The 19,825-nt window shown below is 38.0% G+C and overlaps 2 protein-coding genes across 10 annotated transcripts in view; one reads left to right on the forward strand and one right to left on the reverse strand.

The window, feature by feature from the left end:
- CXADR (CXADR Ig-like cell adhesion molecule) overlaps positions 1–15,179 on the forward strand; it is a 226,915-nt gene extending 211,736 nt beyond the window's left edge. For all 3 annotated transcript variants that reach the window (XR_012021211.1, XR_012021212.1, XR_012021213.1), the window contains one exon: positions 14,489–15,179. The gene's annotated coding sequence lies outside the window, so the exon portion shown is untranslated. The remainder of the gene's footprint in view (positions 1–14,488) is intronic.
- The window catches only part of C30H21orf91 (chromosome 30 C21orf91 homolog), a 28,701-nt gene extending 12,913 nt beyond the window's left edge, over positions 1–15,788 (reverse strand). For 2 of the 7 annotated variants that reach the window (XM_072806596.1, XM_072806602.1), the window contains exons 1-2: positions 15,660–15,788; positions 14,617–14,750 (exon numbers count right to left, since the gene is read on the reverse strand). In XM_072806596.1, coding sequence (XP_072662697.1) covers positions 14,617–14,743 — 127 coding nt within the window. In that variant the 5' untranslated portion in view covers positions 14,744–14,750; positions 15,660–15,788. Of the gene's footprint in view, positions 1–14,616; positions 14,751–14,905; positions 15,079–15,169; positions 15,327–15,659 lie in introns of those variants that run through there. The other 5 variants (XM_072806600.1, XM_072806598.1, XM_072806597.1 and 2 more) reach the window with 5 other exon arrangements.
- Between the last annotated feature and the right edge of the window lie 4,037 nt (positions 15,789–19,825).

Here is a 19,825-nt window from a genome sequence, read left to right on the forward strand (position 1 = left end):
TGCTACATGGCTTTGTACTTCATAGTCTTAAATCCTATCATCTGATTGCCTTATGTATGCATACTCTGTCAAATAGACTTCCTTTTGAATTTGATTACTTATTTCATTTCCCAATCAAAGGAATGGCTTCATATGATTTGGTGCTCCACAAGCAAAGCAAATATAATACAAGCAGTAGCTGGATAATGTAAAGCTATAATACCCGTTATCACATCATTAGTAGACTGGACAGCCCTAAGAGAGCAAGCACTTCAAGTTTTACTTCAAACATAAAGCAGAACTGAAGAACTGGCAGTATTGGTTTTCCAAACTGTGGGTTTTTGTGTTCTTTCTTAATATTTAAATAAGGCGAGAAAATTTAGTTATGAATTTAAGTTCCAGGCTGTTAACATGTTGTGAAGAAATTTTAAACATATTGCTTTCAAATATGACCAACATTTGTGCAACAATTCATGCAGTGCTGCTTCAAAATCTTTTATACGGAGACTCACATTTTGCCCAGTTTAAAGAATTTTCCAAGAGTTAAGGTGTTTTTCTTTATATGATGATCTTATCTTGGTTGCTAACCGAAGGGAGAACAAGTACCTGCATGTTTATGTGCTGTTTATATTAAGAAGTAATTCTGAGCTGCTTTAAGTGTTAATTGTGAAAACCGGAGGGGAGCGAAACTTTGTTGTATTAAGACTAAAGGGATTAAGATGTTACTGCTTTGTGAGGATCAGATTCCCATTTCTGATAAAAGGAATAGAGAAAATGCTCTATAGGTAGAGGCAGCGCACCCACCACCATACTGCAGACAAGTTTTGTTTAGCCTACGAGTTTTAAAAGAAAAAATTTATATCCACATATAATTTGGTTTCTCTTCAAAACCAAATCAGAAGATCTGGAAGCAAACCGGCCAGTCATGAGATGCAGCTACCATCTGAAAACAGGGCAAGTGCTCTTTAATTCAAAACAGTTCCTATCATTTCCTTCATGAGAGCGTAGGGCATATTGCAGCCTTGTTAGTGACACTCGTACTCTATCAAGACGACACAGTGATGTAGGTCTGAGCCACTTTGGTGTAAAAACTGCTTGTTGCAATGATGCTTTTCTCTTTTTTCCCCCAATGAGGCTTTGCTACCTAACTCGACCAGGGTGTTCTATATCTGATGAGCAAGCAGGAGCAGCCAAGCTAGGATTTAAGAGTTATTACCACTCTATCAATTGCCCATCACAGTCATCCAATGGGAGGATGCTCAGATTGTCTATCCTGTCATGGGACTAAAGGTAGGAAATTAGACCAAAGGCAGGAAGGCAAGGAGAGATCGCTGGAGCACCTGCCTCCTTCCCACACCCACAACAGGCTAGGGTTCTATTTTTATTGGTTGTCCTATGAGCCTTAGTGAATACTGCGGTAGTAACAGTGTCCTATTCCCTCTCACCCCATGCTAATGTAGGAGTCACTTAAGTGTGTGTCATATTCAAGTACCGAACATATTGTTTAAAAGTAATAGGTAATTGCTTATCTCTGCATTTAGCAGATGGAATTGCTGGCAACAGTAAGCCAATATACAGATGGGCTCAGCAACTTGCTTTTCCACATTTTGAGAATCATTGCCCTAAAGAAAGCTAGACCAACAGGTGGTCTTTAGACAGCAGATTGCAGCTTAGAGATGTTTATTCCATTATGAAGTTTTTGTGTGTGCTAAGAGAAGGATCAAGCAGTTAAACAGCTTAAACCAGTAAATGAATTTTAAGGGCAAAATTTCAGTGAGCAAAGAGTTCAGAGAAATAATGTTAAAAGATAAACTGCAACCTCCAGTAACCAAGGAATTGAGGTTAGGTATTGAAAGATATATAAAGTGCAAATGACTTGTTAAAAAGAGTGAATTTTACTTCTTCATTTTAACAGTTGGAACACTGGGGAAACACACCTACATAACAACTGTTTATTACTAACGGTATAAAAAAAATAACAATTCACGCTCAATTCTAGTCCTTAATTTAGCTACCTGTTTTTTAACGAGCAATGTCCAATAGAACTTGCGGTGATGATGGACTTGTTCTCTATCTGTGCTATCCAATATGGTAGCCACTAGCCACCTGTAGCTATTAAGCATTTGAATGTAGCTGATTATGACCAAGGAACTAAAGTTTTAACCTTATCTAATTGTAATTAAGTTTAATAACTACATTGTGGTGAGGCTACCAAATTGGACAGGGCTTTGTCCAGAGGTAATTAAGTAAAAGGGTACCTGGAATGAGTATATGGGTAGAAGCTACTACTCATGTTCTTACTAATGGTCTAATAGGGATACTAAGCTCACAGTAGTATACGACACAAAAAACTGTTTTCCTAATACGTTAAAATGTCAAATTTAGACTATAGTTTTTAAGTGGCACAAAGTTACATTATAAAAAGTTTTGTCAATAATCCAACTGACCCAAGTAAACCTCTACTTGTTGCATTTTCCCCAAAAGAGCTTTAACGGAGTGTACTGACATTTATTCTAAAATTGCTTTTGTGCACAAAGCTGTCATAGAGGACTCCTAAAAAGCTACTCAAATTAACTGTAGTATGATTGAATTATCAGTTTTAAATATCTACTTATATGTGACACAAAGAGGCACTAATTTGCAGGAAAAAAAAAAAAAACAAAAAAACCCCCCAACTTCCTAAAGATAAAGTTAAAAAGATATATATGTTGCTTAAAAGAAAGACGGAAAAAACCCACCTTTATAGTAACTCCAGATGAATGGGGGCAAATCATTATGACAAAGTAAAATTACAGGTTCAAAAGCAAAAAATATGATAGGTATATGAATTCTTTGTCCTTTACCTCCTGAAACCTTGTCTGCCTGATTAAGGTTCTGAATGATATATTTTCTTACAATTTAGAAAAACAAAATGAAAAGCTATCCTGCAGCTACTTTAAAACCTCAGTTTGGCATCTCAACCTTCTGCATACATTTGAATCACAGTTCCTAAAATTCTAGTGGACTATTCCTTAAATAAATGCTAAATAGCAGTATCTAGTAGACATATACTAGCTAGTGAATTTGAAAGCATGTATAATTCACATACTACTCAAAGTAGTAAATGGTAAAAGTTCAGATTGATAGGAAACAATCATTACAATTCACTAACCACTTGATAAGAAAAACTAAAGCAATAATAATTGATGAATCATACTGCAATATGCTAAAATAGAAATATTGTGACTATAATTGCATCATAGTAATTCTAGAGTAGAAAGAACTAAACAAAAGAAAACTGATATACAATAAAATTTTCCCATTGTGAAACAAATAGATTACATGGTATTAATTCAGCAGTAATAGAAGCCATTAAAACAAATGATAGGACTGCAACTTGGGATTTCCTGATCTGTAAGTCTACCTCTGGGAATTTAAACTACAATGAAATGGGGATTTAATCAGACATGCATAAAAGATGTACATATAAAGATGTTTTAGTACTGGTAAATTGCAAGGAAGCTAGCTAAACATTCATCAAAGGGATAGTGGCTAGATAAATTAGGGTACAATGGAACTCAATCTTAAGAAAAAGTGGTAGAATTTTACCTAACGTGAAAAAGATGTTCCTAATATAGTAAATGAAAAGGCTAATTATTAAGTGGTACAGCTTAATTTCGTTTTTTAAACACGATTTACTATACGTGTGTGTTGACGTAACATATATAGTCTACCTGCAGAAAATAATTTAGAAGAACATACCAAAGGTATCAAGAGATTGTTGGCAGATAGGTGGGACTATGAATCATAATATTCTTTTTTAAAGATTTATTTACTTGAGAGATAGCAAGAGAGAATGGGGGGGGGGGGGGAGAGTGCACAAGTGCACACAAAGGGAGAGGGAGAAGCAGACTTACCATTGAGCAGGGAACACAATGCATGGCTTGATCCCAGGACCCTGAGACCCTGAGCTGAAAGCAGCCGCTTAACTGACTGAGCCACCCAGGGGCCCCTGAATCTCAATACTGCTTCCTGTATTTTGACTTTTTTGTAATAGGCATAATTTGCTTTTTCAATGAAAAACATTTAAAACCATGCCTGTGAAGAGATACATTTTGGTTTGGGAAAGGACATAGCATTCCTTAGTCCAAGACAAATTATACTTTAAGTATTGTACTGTGTGTTCCAATGGACTAAATGACAATAAAAACCAAGGTATTGAAATCATAAAAGATACATCCCTAAAATTCTCAAGTTTTTCCAAGACTGAATTTTCTTAGGCTCACAATGTATCTAGCAAGGAAAAGTATTTACCTTCAAGTGAAAGCAGTTCTGCCTCAAAGAAAATCTTAACCACATTATAGTTTTATCTGGCAATCCTTGGTGAAGATCCAAAGACCCAAAGGATGTAAGGGAAGACACTGACAAGTAAACATAATTTTTATATTATGAATAAAAAACAAACTGTGGTTGAAAGGGTTTACTGAGTAACAGAAAAGTTGTCATGATAATTATTATTAACAATGCTAATGAGGAAGTAGAAAGAATACAAAAACTTTAAAATATTTTATACTATCCTCAATACTTAAAGATCATTAAGTATTTGTTGATAGAAATATAAAATATGAGTAATAGTATTTTGTTAATTTTGAAATATACTCCCCAATACCATTAACTTTGTCAACATAGTAGATATTATTCTACCAGTTATCCTAAGTTTTAGATATTAAAAATGTCATTTAAATATATTTGTAGAACACTGTAGAGATTAAAAGGTGCTTTTATGGTCTATTAAATTTAATTGCCTTGTTATTACACAAGAAATGAACATTGAGTGTGAATTTTAACTAAGATAATACATGGAAAAGTATATTGGTGACTGAATTTATACTTCATAAAGGCAAATAACCCCATAGCCTCTTCTAACATACTATACAATTAATTTATTCTATTGTCTTTTCTCTCCTCTCATGTAAATTGTGCGGTGGTGGGGATTTATGTTGGTTTTGCCCAATGTCTTATCCTCAGCTACTACAATTTCTGGCAGTTACTTAGTATTTACTGATAACTGTGCTTAAAAATTGCTATGAACCCAACCACATAGCTTTAATTATGATTTAGATTTTAATAGGTACACACAAATCATTATTCTGCCTTATTGGTACATGACTGAGACAGTAATGGCAAAAAGCTACCACAAATCAATACAGTAAATATTTGTATTTAAAATTATTTGTAAATAAACTGTTCTCTTATCACAAACTATAAATCCAAGGCTGTGTTTTAATGAGTTTATTCCCCTTATCAAAATCCTAACAGATGGTGTACCAAATTGGATCAGCATAATTTAAATCCATTCTAACTGGAGCTATATGTAATATCACATTTTGATAATTTTTCAGTGTTAGCCACTTTGGTTTCAATCGCTTACACTTTTTTTTTTATATATTACTACATTTGAAATTCACACTTAATTTCCTATATAATGTGGAGATTAAATTTAAGGTGCTGTAAAAGCACCTTCCAATTTCTAAAGTGCTATACAAATATAAAGGTATGTTGTCCCTATATTATATTTAGTAATAAACACTGAAAAATTTTAAGTTTTATTAGAACATCAACAGAAGTACAGTATTTTTAAACATGTTCTAAATAATTTCTATAATATTCAATCGATATAGTTTAAGTTCAATGCTTATTATCGTCTAAACTCAGAAACTAGAAAACTCACCTCATAAATGTTTTTTTTCTAAAAGTGCCCCAGGCACTTATTGGGGCCAATGAGCAAAAGAACACGGTGTGCAATTCCAGGAATGGTGCTAACATTTTCACTTGTGTTTGCACTGACTGCCTCCACTTACCCAGAACCCAATTTCCTCTTGAAAGAAAAACTAATCAGGGTATGTTAACTCCATTACCTGGATGGTTGAGGACAGAGAACAGCCCCATTATGGGCTGACACCTGCATGATTCTGTAGCAAATGTCAGTCTACAGCTCATAGCTTATCCTTTCTGGGCAGGAATGGCAAGACAGTCACATGTATGCCCCTTCTCTTCAATCATTACCAGTCCAATCCAAGAGTTCTAAAAACTGTATTTTCTTGACAGATTGATTGTTGAGATTACATCCTATATGGAGACAGCATGTCTCCACTCTCAGGTCATAACAAGTGTGTATTTTCAGACACTACTCTGAACATGCATTAATCAAATAATATATGGGTAGAAATAATTTTTAAAAATTACATGTCTCTTGGGACCCAGATTTTGTTCCTTGCCTCAGTATTCACATTTATATAATTCATCTCTAACTTTGCCTAAAGTTATTTAATATCTCCTAGATTTTAGTAGTTGATGTAATTTTCTTTGGAGACTGATTTAGGAACTTAGTTTTTTAGAATTGGAGACCTTGGGTCTGAACTTGTAAGCTGTGCAATTTTGGACCAGTTACCTAGACTCCGCTCACTTTCCTTATTAATCAAACTGTGGTAACACAGCACAGTTATATTAAGAAATAAAACAATGCATGTCAAGTGCACAATACTTGACAAACAATACCCATTCATTTACAGAAGTCCCTTATCTAAAAGTGTAAATCTCTTTAGTATTTCCTGACAGTTGAACTAGCCTCTCCCAACTTGAGAATGGTATTTCACTTCTTTCAGAGAACAGAGAAACCTACCTTTGTCTTCTTTCTTCACAGGACAGTATTACTTTGCATGTAATAGAAAAATTACCCCTTTATCTCTGGATAGCTGATTTCTCTTTATCAACTTTCCAGTAATAGTTTTAGGTTATTTTAATCACAAAAATTATATCCCTTTACTGAGAATAGATAATTTGACCTACATATTAAAGATTTTTCAACCTAGACTTATTTCCATATCTCATAAAACATTTTTCATCTTTGTCCACACAATGAGATGAAATAAAGTTAAACCAGAATGCCCATTTAAAATATTCTAACAAATTCTTTTTATTTATAATTATGATGTTACTACTAAGATATTCTGGGCTGTATATTATGCTTGTTTTCAACTTTAAATTACTGATTTAATGAGTACATTTTTATCACTGATTTAAAAAGGGACTCAGGATCATCAAATGTCTCGGGGTCATCATGATGAGCACAAATCACTATGTTGGGGTGTCCAGAATAAGAGAAATGCAATGTATAAAATCAATCTAGAAACTCCCTTTCTAAACATAGCCCTGTTAAAAGTTCTTGCTGTTTGTGGAAAAATACTATGCTTGTATTTTATCCTCCTGACTGAAAAAGAACCAATTAGTATCAGTGGCTACACTTTTTTTCAATATGATACAAAGTTCTACCAATACGATTCATAAAACTTTTAGCAGACTCCAGAAAGATCTCATGAAATTCTGTAAAAAAAGGCAGAAATACAGCAGAAAAGTTTCACTGTGAGCAAGTTTAAAGGAAAAAGAAATGTAAAGAAAAGCAATATTCAAAAGTCTCCTTTAGACTGATTCACTCATCAAATAAATTTGCTCATCATTCCTTGCCAGTCCTTGTGCTACTGATTACATACTACCAAAACAGACTAGAAAAGAAATCCATGCCCTCATGGAATTACAAATGGGGGGAGGGAAGCACATCAGACACACACACAGAAATAAACAATTATAAGAAGTGCTGTGAAGGGGGGGGGGGGTGCAGAGGGGAAAAGGGGGCAGTGAAAGGCAAGAAGGCTCCTTTGAGAAGTAAATTTTTAAGAATTAAGATACAAGTGGGTTCTCTCTGTAGAGATACCTTGCGTATATTTTAGCTAGGCATGTCAGTCTTTACCTTCTCCACACTTGACTGCCAACCCTGATATTTCTGGTACAGGGATGGAGGCAGAATTCGTTAATTTATTTATTCATTCATCATTCTGAAAAGAGATATGGATAGGGTTGGAATAATAGCTTAGATTCGGACATATAATCTGAAATACTCATGGACTACACAAGTAAAGATGTCTAAATATTAGTTGCTTGTGGATGTGTAGCTTGGGGGAAGAAGCAAGGAGGCAGGAGTTATTTTGCTACTTTGCATTATATAAAAGGTTCCGAAAGCCCACAGAATGAGGGTGAAAAGCCTAGGATAAAGTATACCAACATTTTAAAAAACAGAAAAACAAAAACCTATAAAGATTATCAGGACTAATCAGAAACATTAGGAAAACCACTAAGTAAATGGTATCATTATACAGGTGCTGATCTACAATTTGAGCTCTTAAAATATGACGAAGGTCAGAGAAATGTTCATTTCCCAGTGGTATAACAGCTCTGACATGAGACCTGATCTGAATCCCTTCTGTGTCGCTTATTATCAATGTGACTTTAAGGCACTTTTACTTGACCTCAGAGCCTTCATTTCGCTACATATAAATGGCACCACTACCACTTAACCTCTTAGTCCTGATGGGAGGGCTCTGTTAGCTACGGTAAATGCTTGATTATACTTAAAAAAATCAGTTGGCAAAGTGAGGCTTTCCAACCTTCCTAGGCATTTCTACAGGCACTTTAGCTATACATTGTGTCACTAAATGGGAGAAAAATAAATATTTATCATTTCCTATTTAAAACGTAGATGGGCAGATACCTCTAGCTGCACTGACAGACTAGTAATACCTGTAAGTAATTTGTCCAAGTTCTCCCAGTTAATAAATGGGAATTTGCATCCAGACAGTCTGGCTCTGGAGTGTCTGCCCCCCCCCCCCCCCGGACTTTCTGGACCTTTGGAGCACATCATTGGAACCTGTGCTCTTAATCACTATGCTTCAGTTACTCTGCTGCTTTCTCTTGAGCATCAAGAACAAACAAATCTGAGCTCCGCTGCTTATTCTGCCAAGTACTCTTCTTGGAACAAATGGCAATGACTGGAGTTCGGCCTTTTGAATTTGATCCTGGCACACTGAACTCAAGATTAAGAAATACAAATATGAAATTGCTCTTCCTGGTCATATCTGAGAACCAGTATGACACAGAAACTTAGGTATCTTGCCAAGGACAGCCCACTAGTATGGAGAGGGTCAAGATGCAAGGCCAGGTCTGAGTCTAGGGCCCACAGGCTTAATCAATAGAGCAGAACTGGAGCAGTGGCAGATGTGTCCAGCTGTAGAAAAGCAATCTTCCCTTAAAGGTATGAGGGGGCAGCCTGGGTGGCTCAGCGGTTTAGCGCTGCCTTCAGCCCAGGGCGTGATCCTGGAGACCCGGGATCGAGTCCCATGTCGGGCTCCCTGCATTGAGCCTGCTTCTCCCTCTGCCTGTGTCTCTGCCTCTCTCTCTCTGTGTCTCCCATGAATAAAATCTTAAAAATAAATGCATAAATGTATGAGGAAGGTGGAATTACCACATTAGTCTATCATGAAGAGAATCCAGGAGAAAGGAGGAAGAGTTTTTCCAAGTTTACAATCTCTAACTTGCTTAATCACACAAGTTTCTGACAGGATAAAAAGTTGGGAGGGGTCTCTTTAAGAGCAGTTGCATTAATCATTACATTATATACTTCGATAGGTCAGAAACTTAAAAATTCTTACGGCTTTCTGTCAAGAAGTCCACGTGTGATCCGGCTACATGCCTATCCTCAGAATACAACCCTTCATTTTGCTAAAATCCCTTCTAGTTCTAATTCCAGGATTAGAAGAATCATCAGAGCTTACTTGTTGGTATTAGCTATAGCTCAAATAGCTGGTCTTCAACGTGGAATGACCTTTAATTACTAGAAAGGCCTCTCTGTGGCTGATTTTGCTTGGTGCCTACTCAATATCCTTTGTCCCTCTTTTTGTAAACACTGATTTTGTTTGGAGCATCTTCTCTTAAAGGGCAATGAAATGTGCAAGAAACTATTAGGTGGGAATTCAGGAAAAACTCCTTACAGATGACCTTGAAGATGGTTAAGTATGTGGTAAGAAGGTGGAATAGAAAAATAGAAACAGCTTGAGTCCTTCTGATCATGGAGCTATCACACCAACTCCAGATTCAAGTTATTTTTATATGGGAGATATAAATATCCATTTTATTTTACTTCACCATTGTTATCTGGATTTCCTGTTCTGTCCAGCCAGATCTCATTCCTAATGGATATACCTTCCCAACCAAAATCTGTGTATGATCTAAGCTTTAAATTCATCCTAGACTGTAGAATTAGAAAACTTCTCAAAGTTAAAAAGGGAAAGTGGGCAGTAACTAAAAGCTACCATAATTGGAACAGGGATAAGACTGGAACCTGGCTCCTCATAAATGGGTTGCCAGTTAAAGTCACAAATCTGCACTAGATGTTATTAACCTAGATTCAATTATTTTTCTTTTAAAATATTCTATAATTTAAACTTATCACCAGTCAAACCCACTTGCCACTTCCATCCCTCCCTACTTCTGTCCAAATAATAAGGTTTTACTGTTATAGCCATTTAAAAAGTATTCAGGTTTATTTAAAGTGTCATTAAAAAGGCAGTTAAGAAAAAAAAAATTAACCTTGTATATTTATATAATTTTATATATTTTTAAGTTTATATATTTAAGTATATCAAAGATAATCAAGTTAAAGTTCAGAAGTCACATTAAGTTTTAAGAGTACTCCCTCAGTTAACACCAATGTACGATGTTGGCAATTATGTGAAACAGTAGAAAGAGGCAAATGCCAGATTCAGTTAGCTATATATATATATATATATATATATATGTATATACTCTCCCTATTACAAGGAGTCCTTTTACTTAAGTGGAAAGATGCTAGTATGTCAGAAGTAGGACAGAGGAAGAGCCTTTGACAGACTTTGAGTAGCAAATAACCAGTCTTAACACCCACACCAAATCAGGATTTAATACTGAGATTCAAACTGCTCCCTGATTATTAACCATGTGTACACTGTTTTGGTCAAAAACACAGAATCAAAGAAGAATGAGATCAAAAGCAAGCACTGAGTTCACCAAGTGCCTCAACCAAGAGAAAACACCTATAGACTTTTCTTGCTGAAAAGATTACCAAGGATCTGAATTTTGGACTGCTTCTAGAAAAGTTCCTAGAAAGTTCAACAAAATCAGGGGGAGAATGAAGACCGAGATGCACTAGTAAGCTTTAGTAATGCTTACTAATCAACCGTCAAGTTAGACTAAAACTTTGCTTGTCATAAGAGGAACCGATTCAGTCTTCTAAAAAAAATTTCTCTCTACAGGAAAAAAAGGAAGTCAATTATTAGAGGAAGGTAGGAATGCTCTAAGCATTATTTGCACAGTATTTTGGCACAAAATGAAAACAGATAGTATATAGTAACAGATCAGAGTCCTGGATCTTTGTCCTTTCTGGTTTCATTTCTGACTGTGTTACCTTTTACAACTAAGCTTCATTACTGTCTCCTGACTGCTCTGGGCTACCTTCCTCCCAGCTTCAATAGCTTAGGGAAAGGTAATAATTTCGTCACTAACTGTAGAAATTTTACCATAATGAACTATGATGCATATTAGAATATCTGATCATACATGCATAAAAGTTTATAATGTTTTATGACCAAGGATATGGGCCATGAATATTAGGAAGTTTATGTATCTGTCTTCCAATCCATAGGCAAGCTATTCTAATGGTGAATTACAGGTACAAAAAAAAAAATCAATTTTATGAACACTTCAAAAGAACTGAATCCTCAAAGTACATTTCTTAGTCCTTGAAGTATACAGGGAAGTATACAAAATGTAGGTACTATTTCCTTTTAATTACTGTAAAGCCACAGAAAAAAAGGCAATTTAAACCATGCTCAGAATACGAAATCTGACAAGATTTGGCTGCCTTTTGTTATTTCTTTCTTTTGTTTTCATTTTGTAAATATATGCATGTACACAGCTTTTAGACGAGGCCATTTAATTAGACCAGTTTTGATTTGACCTAATTAGCAACCTGTATACTAACCCCAAATATCTAAAATATTTTTATTTACTACAAATGTGTGGACTCAAAATTAGGTAAATTGCTATTATTCCTCAAGGGAATTTAATTTAACTGCTCTCTTAGCACAGCAAATAGAAGGATTTAGAGCAAATTTAGCAATTAGTAAACTAAGAAAGCAGGTAAGAGCAACATTACCCCATACTACAAAAAGTTATACCAAACTAGTAAACTTAAATGTCATATTTTTAAAAGTTCCTCTTACATCTTTTGTGTGTGTGTGTGTGTGTGTGTGTGGTCCTCTTACATTCTAACATTTATTGACTGGCACTGTGCTAACAGCTTTGTAGGGGAAAGAAACTTTAATACTGACACAAGTAAGAATATACCTTGTTAATTTTTTATGTCTATGATTACTTTATTATCACATTTTTCCCCCATTGACTTTAAAAAACCTGTATACTAATACAAAAGCCAAAATTTTGTGGAATTCAGAATTCTCATTCCCCTCCCTTTTCTCCTACAATAATCTTATGACATTAAATTAAAATGGTTATAAAAGACTAGCTTGTCACTGCAGTAAATATAAAAATGTATATATTTGGGAGAATGGACACCAAATAGAGATGAAAATTTAATTCTAAAATAATTTTTCTTTATGAAGGTTTAATTCGATTTTAAAATCTAAAATCTTGAGTGTACACAGTGCATAAAATGAAACAGTTCTAATTAAAATTGACAACTGTCCTTTAAGTTAAACAAGTATTATTTCAACAGCATATGACTTCTGTTTATATATTAAGATAGATATTATCAGGGGCACTTGAGTGGCTTAGTGGGTTAAGTATGACTCGATTTCTGCTCAGGTCATGATCTCAGTCCTGAGATGGAGCCGGCTCTCAGCAGATGAGCTTGAGATTCTCTCTCTCCCTCTTCCTTCTGCTCCTCCTGCACTTCCCCACTCCCTGCTTGAGTATGCGCTCTATCTGGCTTTTTAAAAAATAGATATTATCAGAAATGAAATATTTACAAAAGTGGTACCTGAGTAATATTTGTATGTTCTCTGTGTAATGACAGAAAACCAGTTAAAAGGCGTATTTTAAATAGGCTAGAAAAGCAATTATGGAAGTTTAGGGTTTCTGTGGAAAAATTCTATCACAGCATGATCACCACTAATGATGATTCTAGTATAAAGCGCTGGTTAGGTAAAGTTGGCTGATCCAATAACAGGGACAGCTAATGAAGATTCAGGGAAATGGGTTTCTAAGATTAGCCGTATCAAATAAAATAACTACTGACAATAGATGAACAAAATTAAGGTCCTATATACTGGAAAGAGATCACCAGACTTCAAACCCCAGCATGTCAATTATTGCTATGTGACTTCAAAATAGGCCTCTTAGGTCTCAAGGTTAGGTTCCATTACCTTTAAAATGCTAACAGAAGCCATCCCAGAGCTATTCTTAGCTAAATAAGGTAATCCATGCAAAGTACTTAGTACAGTGTCTGGCACCTAACAACAGTTATGGCCACTAGAGCAACCTTGAACAAACGGTCCTACTCTTTGGCCCCCAGTTTCCTTCAAAGTAAAATACAGGTTTGGGCTGGATCACTTCTAATGCCTTTGCTCATCCAAAATTACAATCTACTATGTAGAAGAATTAATATAAGCCAACTCTATTTTCAAAGAATATAAATTTAGATCTTTCACTGTAGCATGATTAAGGACATGGTAACTCAAATCTATAAAAGAATCATATTTTTTAAGTGAGCCCTTTTAAATCAGTTATAATCACCCCACTTATTAAAACCAAAACTATAAATATTCTATTTATCCCCAAGAAATCCTTGATTTTCCATCAATAAAATGTTCGGCAACTGCAATTCTTCCAGAGGAAAAAATGGCAAAACTTTCATTACCAAAACTATCTTAAATGGAAAATGAGTATCATATAATTATAATTTTTTATTACAAGAATATAAGATTTTTTAGTTTGAGTCCTAAGTTTTTTTTGTTTTGTTTTGTTTTTTAAATCAAGGTTTTACCATAACATCAAGATTAAAGAAACATATCCCACATGTTTCTTGGGGGCAAACAATTAATGTCCATACACACATTAACTGTACATCAATCCAAACAAATAGTACACGATAACATTCTTTTTTTTAATATTTGGAGAACTCTTTTTCATATGTTTTCAGAGATACTATTAAGAAATGTAAAAAACCTTTTTTGGTTTTTAGAAATTATTAAAAGTGTGTGTGATCACTGGAAAGAAGTCATGTAAAAATCTAAAAATGTTTTTCCAGATAAGACAGCACTAGGGAAGAGTTTCTGGTTCACCTCAGTCAGGTACCAGCCTGGAAGGCCAAAGGATTTAAATTACATTTGCCCATCAACATAAACGTTTGGTCATGTTCTTAATACAAAAAGAACAAAAGCATCCACACAGGTCTGTTAAACGGGACAACTTAATAAGGTCTCAAACCAGAAAAGGCGTTTACCAGTCGATACTCATACTTTGTTTTTATGTTTAAGCAAAAATGGGGTTAGTACTGGGGAGTTTAAAAAAGGAAAAAAGATTTAAGTTCACAGTTGTGAGAACTTCAGCTTCGTTTCCATAAATCCTTATCTTTCTTTCACAGGTCTTCACGCGTCATACTGGGCGCAATTCCCAATCATTCAAGACATTTCATTTTACCTCGTACCTAGTTCAGCACAAGTCGTTTGTGTCACGTTCATGCCGTAAAATGAACCTATACTGTGTCCTTACCCTCGATGTTTAGCTCAAAACAAACGTGGCAGAAGGAGAGCGTTTCTTTGTCCGTTCCCAGTTTACAAACACTGCAAATGTTGTCATCATTCAAATCAATGTTCACAAACTGCTCCTCTTCGTTCATAGTGCCCCTGTTGAGAGACGGAGAGGGAAAGTCAGGCCACTTCAAGAATTCCGACAGCGACAGCGGGGTAGGTACTAGGAACTCCTGGGAGAGGGAGGCTGTTAATCCCCTGCAGCGGACGCCTCAAGCGCGCATCGCCATGCTCGGACTTCGAGGTCTCACCTGCTCACCTGTACCGAGTAAAGACACCAGGCTGGCAGAACTTACAGCCTCGCCACGGGCGTCACTGCGCCCAAGTGCCCGTCCTGATGCCGTGTTTCATGTGGCGGAGAAGGGGGCCTGAAGGAAAGCGGTTTGCGGGTCCCGCTCTGCGCCAGCGGGCCCGACCCCGACCCGACCCCGACCCCGACCCGGCCCCGACCGCGACGGCTCAGCGGCGCTGCCGGGGGTCCCTCAACCTGCTTAACGCTCGTAAATGCAGGAAACCTGTTCGGGACACGGCTTCGCTAACTTCATGGTGGGAACCCCTGGGCGCGTTTCGCTAGCTCGACGGACGCAGGCTTCCTATCGGAGAGCAGCGGCAGGGGACGCACGTGGAGGCGCGAACCCGCGGGGACGGCGTCCCGGCAGCGTCCACAGCGCCCGAAGGCAGGCGGGCCGGGCAGCGAGGGCTCCCCCGTGCGGCTCGGGCACGGCCGGGGCCGGGGCCGGGGCCGGGGCGTCCGCGCCGGGCCGCGAGGCGCCTCGGGGTCCGCTCGCCCCGGGCTTCCTCCCACCCAGGAAGCCGGCGTCCGAGGGCCGAGGCAGCCGCGCAGCCCGGGACTCCGCGCCTCGGGGGTCGGGATGCCCGGCCCCGGACCGTGTCTCCGTCCGTCGGGGCGCCCCGCGCGGAGCCGGGCGGAGGGCCACGGGGCGCGGGGCTCAGGGCTCAGGGCGCGGGGCGGGCGGGCCGGGGACCGGGGCGCGAGGGCTTTACCGTCGGCTCCGCGCGCCGCAGCAGCCGTTCCGCGCGGCTCGGGCTCCTCCACTATTGTTTCCGGCAGCAGCGGGGGCGGCCGCGGCCGAGGCGGCAGCGCGCGCCTGGCCCCGCCCCCCCCGCCGGTGCCATCCCGCCGAGGCTGCGGGGGGGAGGCGCGGGGAGGCGCGGAGCTGCGCGCGGGCCGGGCGGCCGGGGCTGCCCCCTCCCTCGCCGCCCGCACCCGCGCCGCGGCCTCGGCTGGGACCTCCTCGGGATTCCGCGCCTCCCGGCCTGACCTCTCACGGTTCTCGGCAACGTGGCAGCCCGCGCGCCCCCCTCCGCGAGGCAAGTCGATGGAGCAGTCCGTGGCCACCTCCCCCTGGAGCGTAGTGGAAACTACTGCCCCCGGGTGGGGGCCGCAGGGGGCGGGGGCAGAAGGGGACGGAGGGATGGGAGAAGGGGACGGAGACGCGTGGGTAGGATTTTCTTTGAAATCCGTAGAACTGAAGCAGCAGCGTCACTGAACGTCGAGTTAGGCTCCAGCTGAAATATGTCAATAAGGGAAAAAGTTCCTATTTCAGGTTTCATAATTTAGGGACAATTTTGAAAACAGGAGCTGACTTTTTAGATGGGGCTCCCCTCCCCTATAATATGGTCCATTCCTTGCTTGCCCGCAGGGATAATCCCAGATATCCACCCCCCCCCCGCCCCGCGTCCCCCGCTTTTATTTTTAGGTCCCGCCCTGTTCTCAAAGTCTGTGGTACTTACAATCTTTTGCTCACTTGGCTTGACAAGTTCAGCCATCCTTTTTTTTTTTTTTTTTTTTTTTAAGGTTATAGTCCACGCAGTACTTTCACTTACGTTTTCTGTTGTAGTGATCACGACCGCCCAGAGGGGAGAAACGGGAATGACTACCTCGGACTGCAGTCGAATAGAAACAGAACTGGGACTTGAACCCAAGGCTGCTGAGGCAAAATCACGGTTACTTGCAAGAGCATCCTAAGCACCTGTAACTGGTTGGTTACATCCACCAGTAGGAAGCGGGCTGGGTTGTCAGTGTGCATGTAACTGGGGGTAGGAATGGTCTGGGAAATTTCTAGACCAAATTGTCACCGGGATACGAACCGCTGATGCCTCAGAAAAGTGATCCAGGTTCTTGCTACCTAAAGTGCAGTAGAGGAACCAGCAACAGCAACGTCCCCTGGTGGTGTGTTACGTACGAATGCAGAATCTCAGCTCTTTCACGAGACTCCCTGAGTCAAAACTTGCGTTTAAACAAGATCTTTAGGGGATTCCTATGCACACTGAAGTTTGAGAAGCATTAATTGGAATCGAATACTCTGCATTTGTGTCTGTCTGAATTTCTCAGTCTAGATAAGTATAACTAAAATGTCTTGCATCATGGATTCTACACATCTTTTCAATAAAATGCTCTGTAAAATCACTCATGCTTTCCTTGTGGTAAAAACACATTCTTTTCAATTCTCAGAGTTTTCTCTTTTTCTGTGGCATTTTGCCCTGTTAACTCTCCGTAAAACCCCCGACCCTTGTTGTTATTGTTGTTTTGCAAGTCAACAAATCCAGTCCTGATTTACAGAAATCAGATTTTTACATTTTAAAAGTACAATCGGTGAATTTTGACGAATGTATAAACTGTGTAACAACCACCCCAGTCATTTTATTGAGCATTTCCACAATCCGAAAATTCCCTTATGGCTCTTATGGCTCTCTGCAGTCAACCCTCCCCCCCCCATCTAATTTATATCACTAAAGGCAAGTTTTGCTTCCCCTAGTACTTTGTATACATGGAATTAAGTGGTATGTATTCTTTTGTGATGGACTGCTTTCATTCAGCATGTTTTTGAGATTCATGGTGATGTTTTGCAGTAGTTCCTTTTTATTATTGAGTAATATCGCACAATTTGTTACTCCCATGTGTTGTTTCTGGTTTTGGGACTATTATTGTAAAGCTGTTATGAATATTCATTTATAAGTCTTTTTGTGTACTCATGTTTTCTTTCTTGCGGGTAAATATCTAGGAATGGAATTGCTGAGTCATACAGTAAGTGCATATTTACTTTTAAAAGAAATTGCCAAAATGCTTTCCCAAGCAGTTATACCATTTTATGCAGTTAGTACTGTTATATCTTCTTGATGAATTAACCCTTTTGTCACTATGCAATTTTTCTTTTTATCTCTGGTAATAGTTCTTCTGAAATCTACTTTCTCTGATATCAATATAGCCACACCTGCTTTCTCATGATGAGTGTTGCCACGTGTATCTTTTCTTCTCTATTTATTTTCACCTCCCGTCTTTTAATTGTATCTTGCTTTTTAATTCAGTCTGACAATCTCTGTCTTTTAATTGGTGTGTTCGATCCATTTATGTTTAATGTAATTATTGATATATTGGGTTAAGTCTACCATTTTCCTATTTGTTTTCTATTTGTCCTATATGCTCTTTGTTCCTTTTACCTTTCTGCAGGGCTTCTTAGCTTAGTTGAGGTTTTATTTTTTATTTTTTATTTTTTGTTATTCTGTTTAGTATTTTGTCTCCTCATTTTATCTCCTCTATTACCTATATTTTATGTATGTATGGATGGATATATTTATGTATTTGGGAACTGGAAAACATCTACGGTTTAGTAGATTCATCTTTAACTTGTCACAATCTACCTGAAGTAAAATTATGCCACTTTATGTAAAATGTAAAAGGCTTACAAATACATTGTTCTTTTCTTAATAAGCTGTGTTTTAAATAAATTGAATAAGAGAATAAAATAACTTTTATATTTACCCACATATTTACTAATTTCAGTGTTCTTCATTCTTTTGGTTATATCCCATTACATTTTACTAGTATCATTTTCTTTTACCCAGAGAACTACCTTTATCATTTTTTCAAAGATTTATTTATTTATTTATGATAGACATAGAGAGAGAGAGAGAGAGGCAGAGACACAGGCGGAAGGAGAAGCAGGCTCATGCAGGGAGCCCGACACGGGACTCAATCCCGGGACTCCAGGATTGCGCCCTGGGCCAAAGGCAGGCGCTAAACTGCTAAGCCACCCAGGTATCCCCATACTACCTTTATCATTTTTTGTAGTGTTGCTTTGTTGGTAACAATTTCTTTCATCTCTCATTTGTCTGGGAATGTTTTTATTTTACCTCAGTTTTGAAGGAATCATTATGTATATATAGAATTCTAGGAAGATAGATTATTGTTCTTCAGCCTTTTAAAGATGTTCTGTGTTCCCTAGCATTGTATTGTTTCTTATGAGAAGTCAGCAGTACTTCTTAATTTTTGTGTGTATACTGTGTTCCCCGCACCTTGCCCTGTCTGCTTAAACTTTTCTCTTGATTGCCTCAGTCACTTTGATTATGATGTGTCTTGGTTGGGTTTCTTGTGTTTATCCTGCATGAGGCTTCTTTAATATGGGATTGATATTTTTTAGCAAAAGTAGAAAAAGAATTGTTTAACCTTCTCCTGTATTTTGGGATTGCAATTATGTATATATTAGATTGATTGGTATTATCCCAGAGATCACTAAGGCTCTGGTTATTTTATTCATCAACATTTTCTCTCTGTACTTCTGTTTTTACAGTTTCTTTTTACAAATCTCCAGGTTTACTGGCTGTTTTTTCTTCAGGTCTAACTTATGCTTATCTAGTGAAAATTTCATTTTCATTTTCATTTCAGATAATGCATTTTCAACAACAACAACAACAAAAATACTATTTAGTTCTCTCTGTTTAGTTTACATTTATTTCCTCAATGTCTTTATGTTTTTTCTTTAAAACATGGGTTGTATTTTTAATAACTTTTAAAATCCTATTTCCTAGTTTTATTGTTTTTGTCACTGCTGCTTATTTATATTAATAGATTTTGGGGGCAGCTGGCTGGCTCATTCAGAAGATCATTTGACTCTTGATTATAGAGTAGTGAATTTGAGCCCCACCTTGAATGTAGAGATTACTAAAAAATAAAATAAAATGAAAAAATATATGTTAACATATTTCTCCCCTCCTGGATGTAAGTTATATTTTCCTGCACAATATCTGGAATGCCTTAATTGGATGCTGAACATGGTAAATGGGACATTGTTGAGTGCAGTAGATAGAATGGCTACCCAAAGATGTACACACCCTAATCCTTGCAGCCTATGAATACATATGTAACATAG

This window comes from Canis lupus, chromosome 30 (assembly GCF_048164855.1).
Source record: "Canis lupus baileyi chromosome 30, mCanLup2.hap1, whole genome shotgun sequence".
In the NCBI taxonomy this organism is placed as follows: Eukaryota; Metazoa; Chordata; class Mammalia; order Carnivora; family Canidae; genus Canis; species Canis lupus.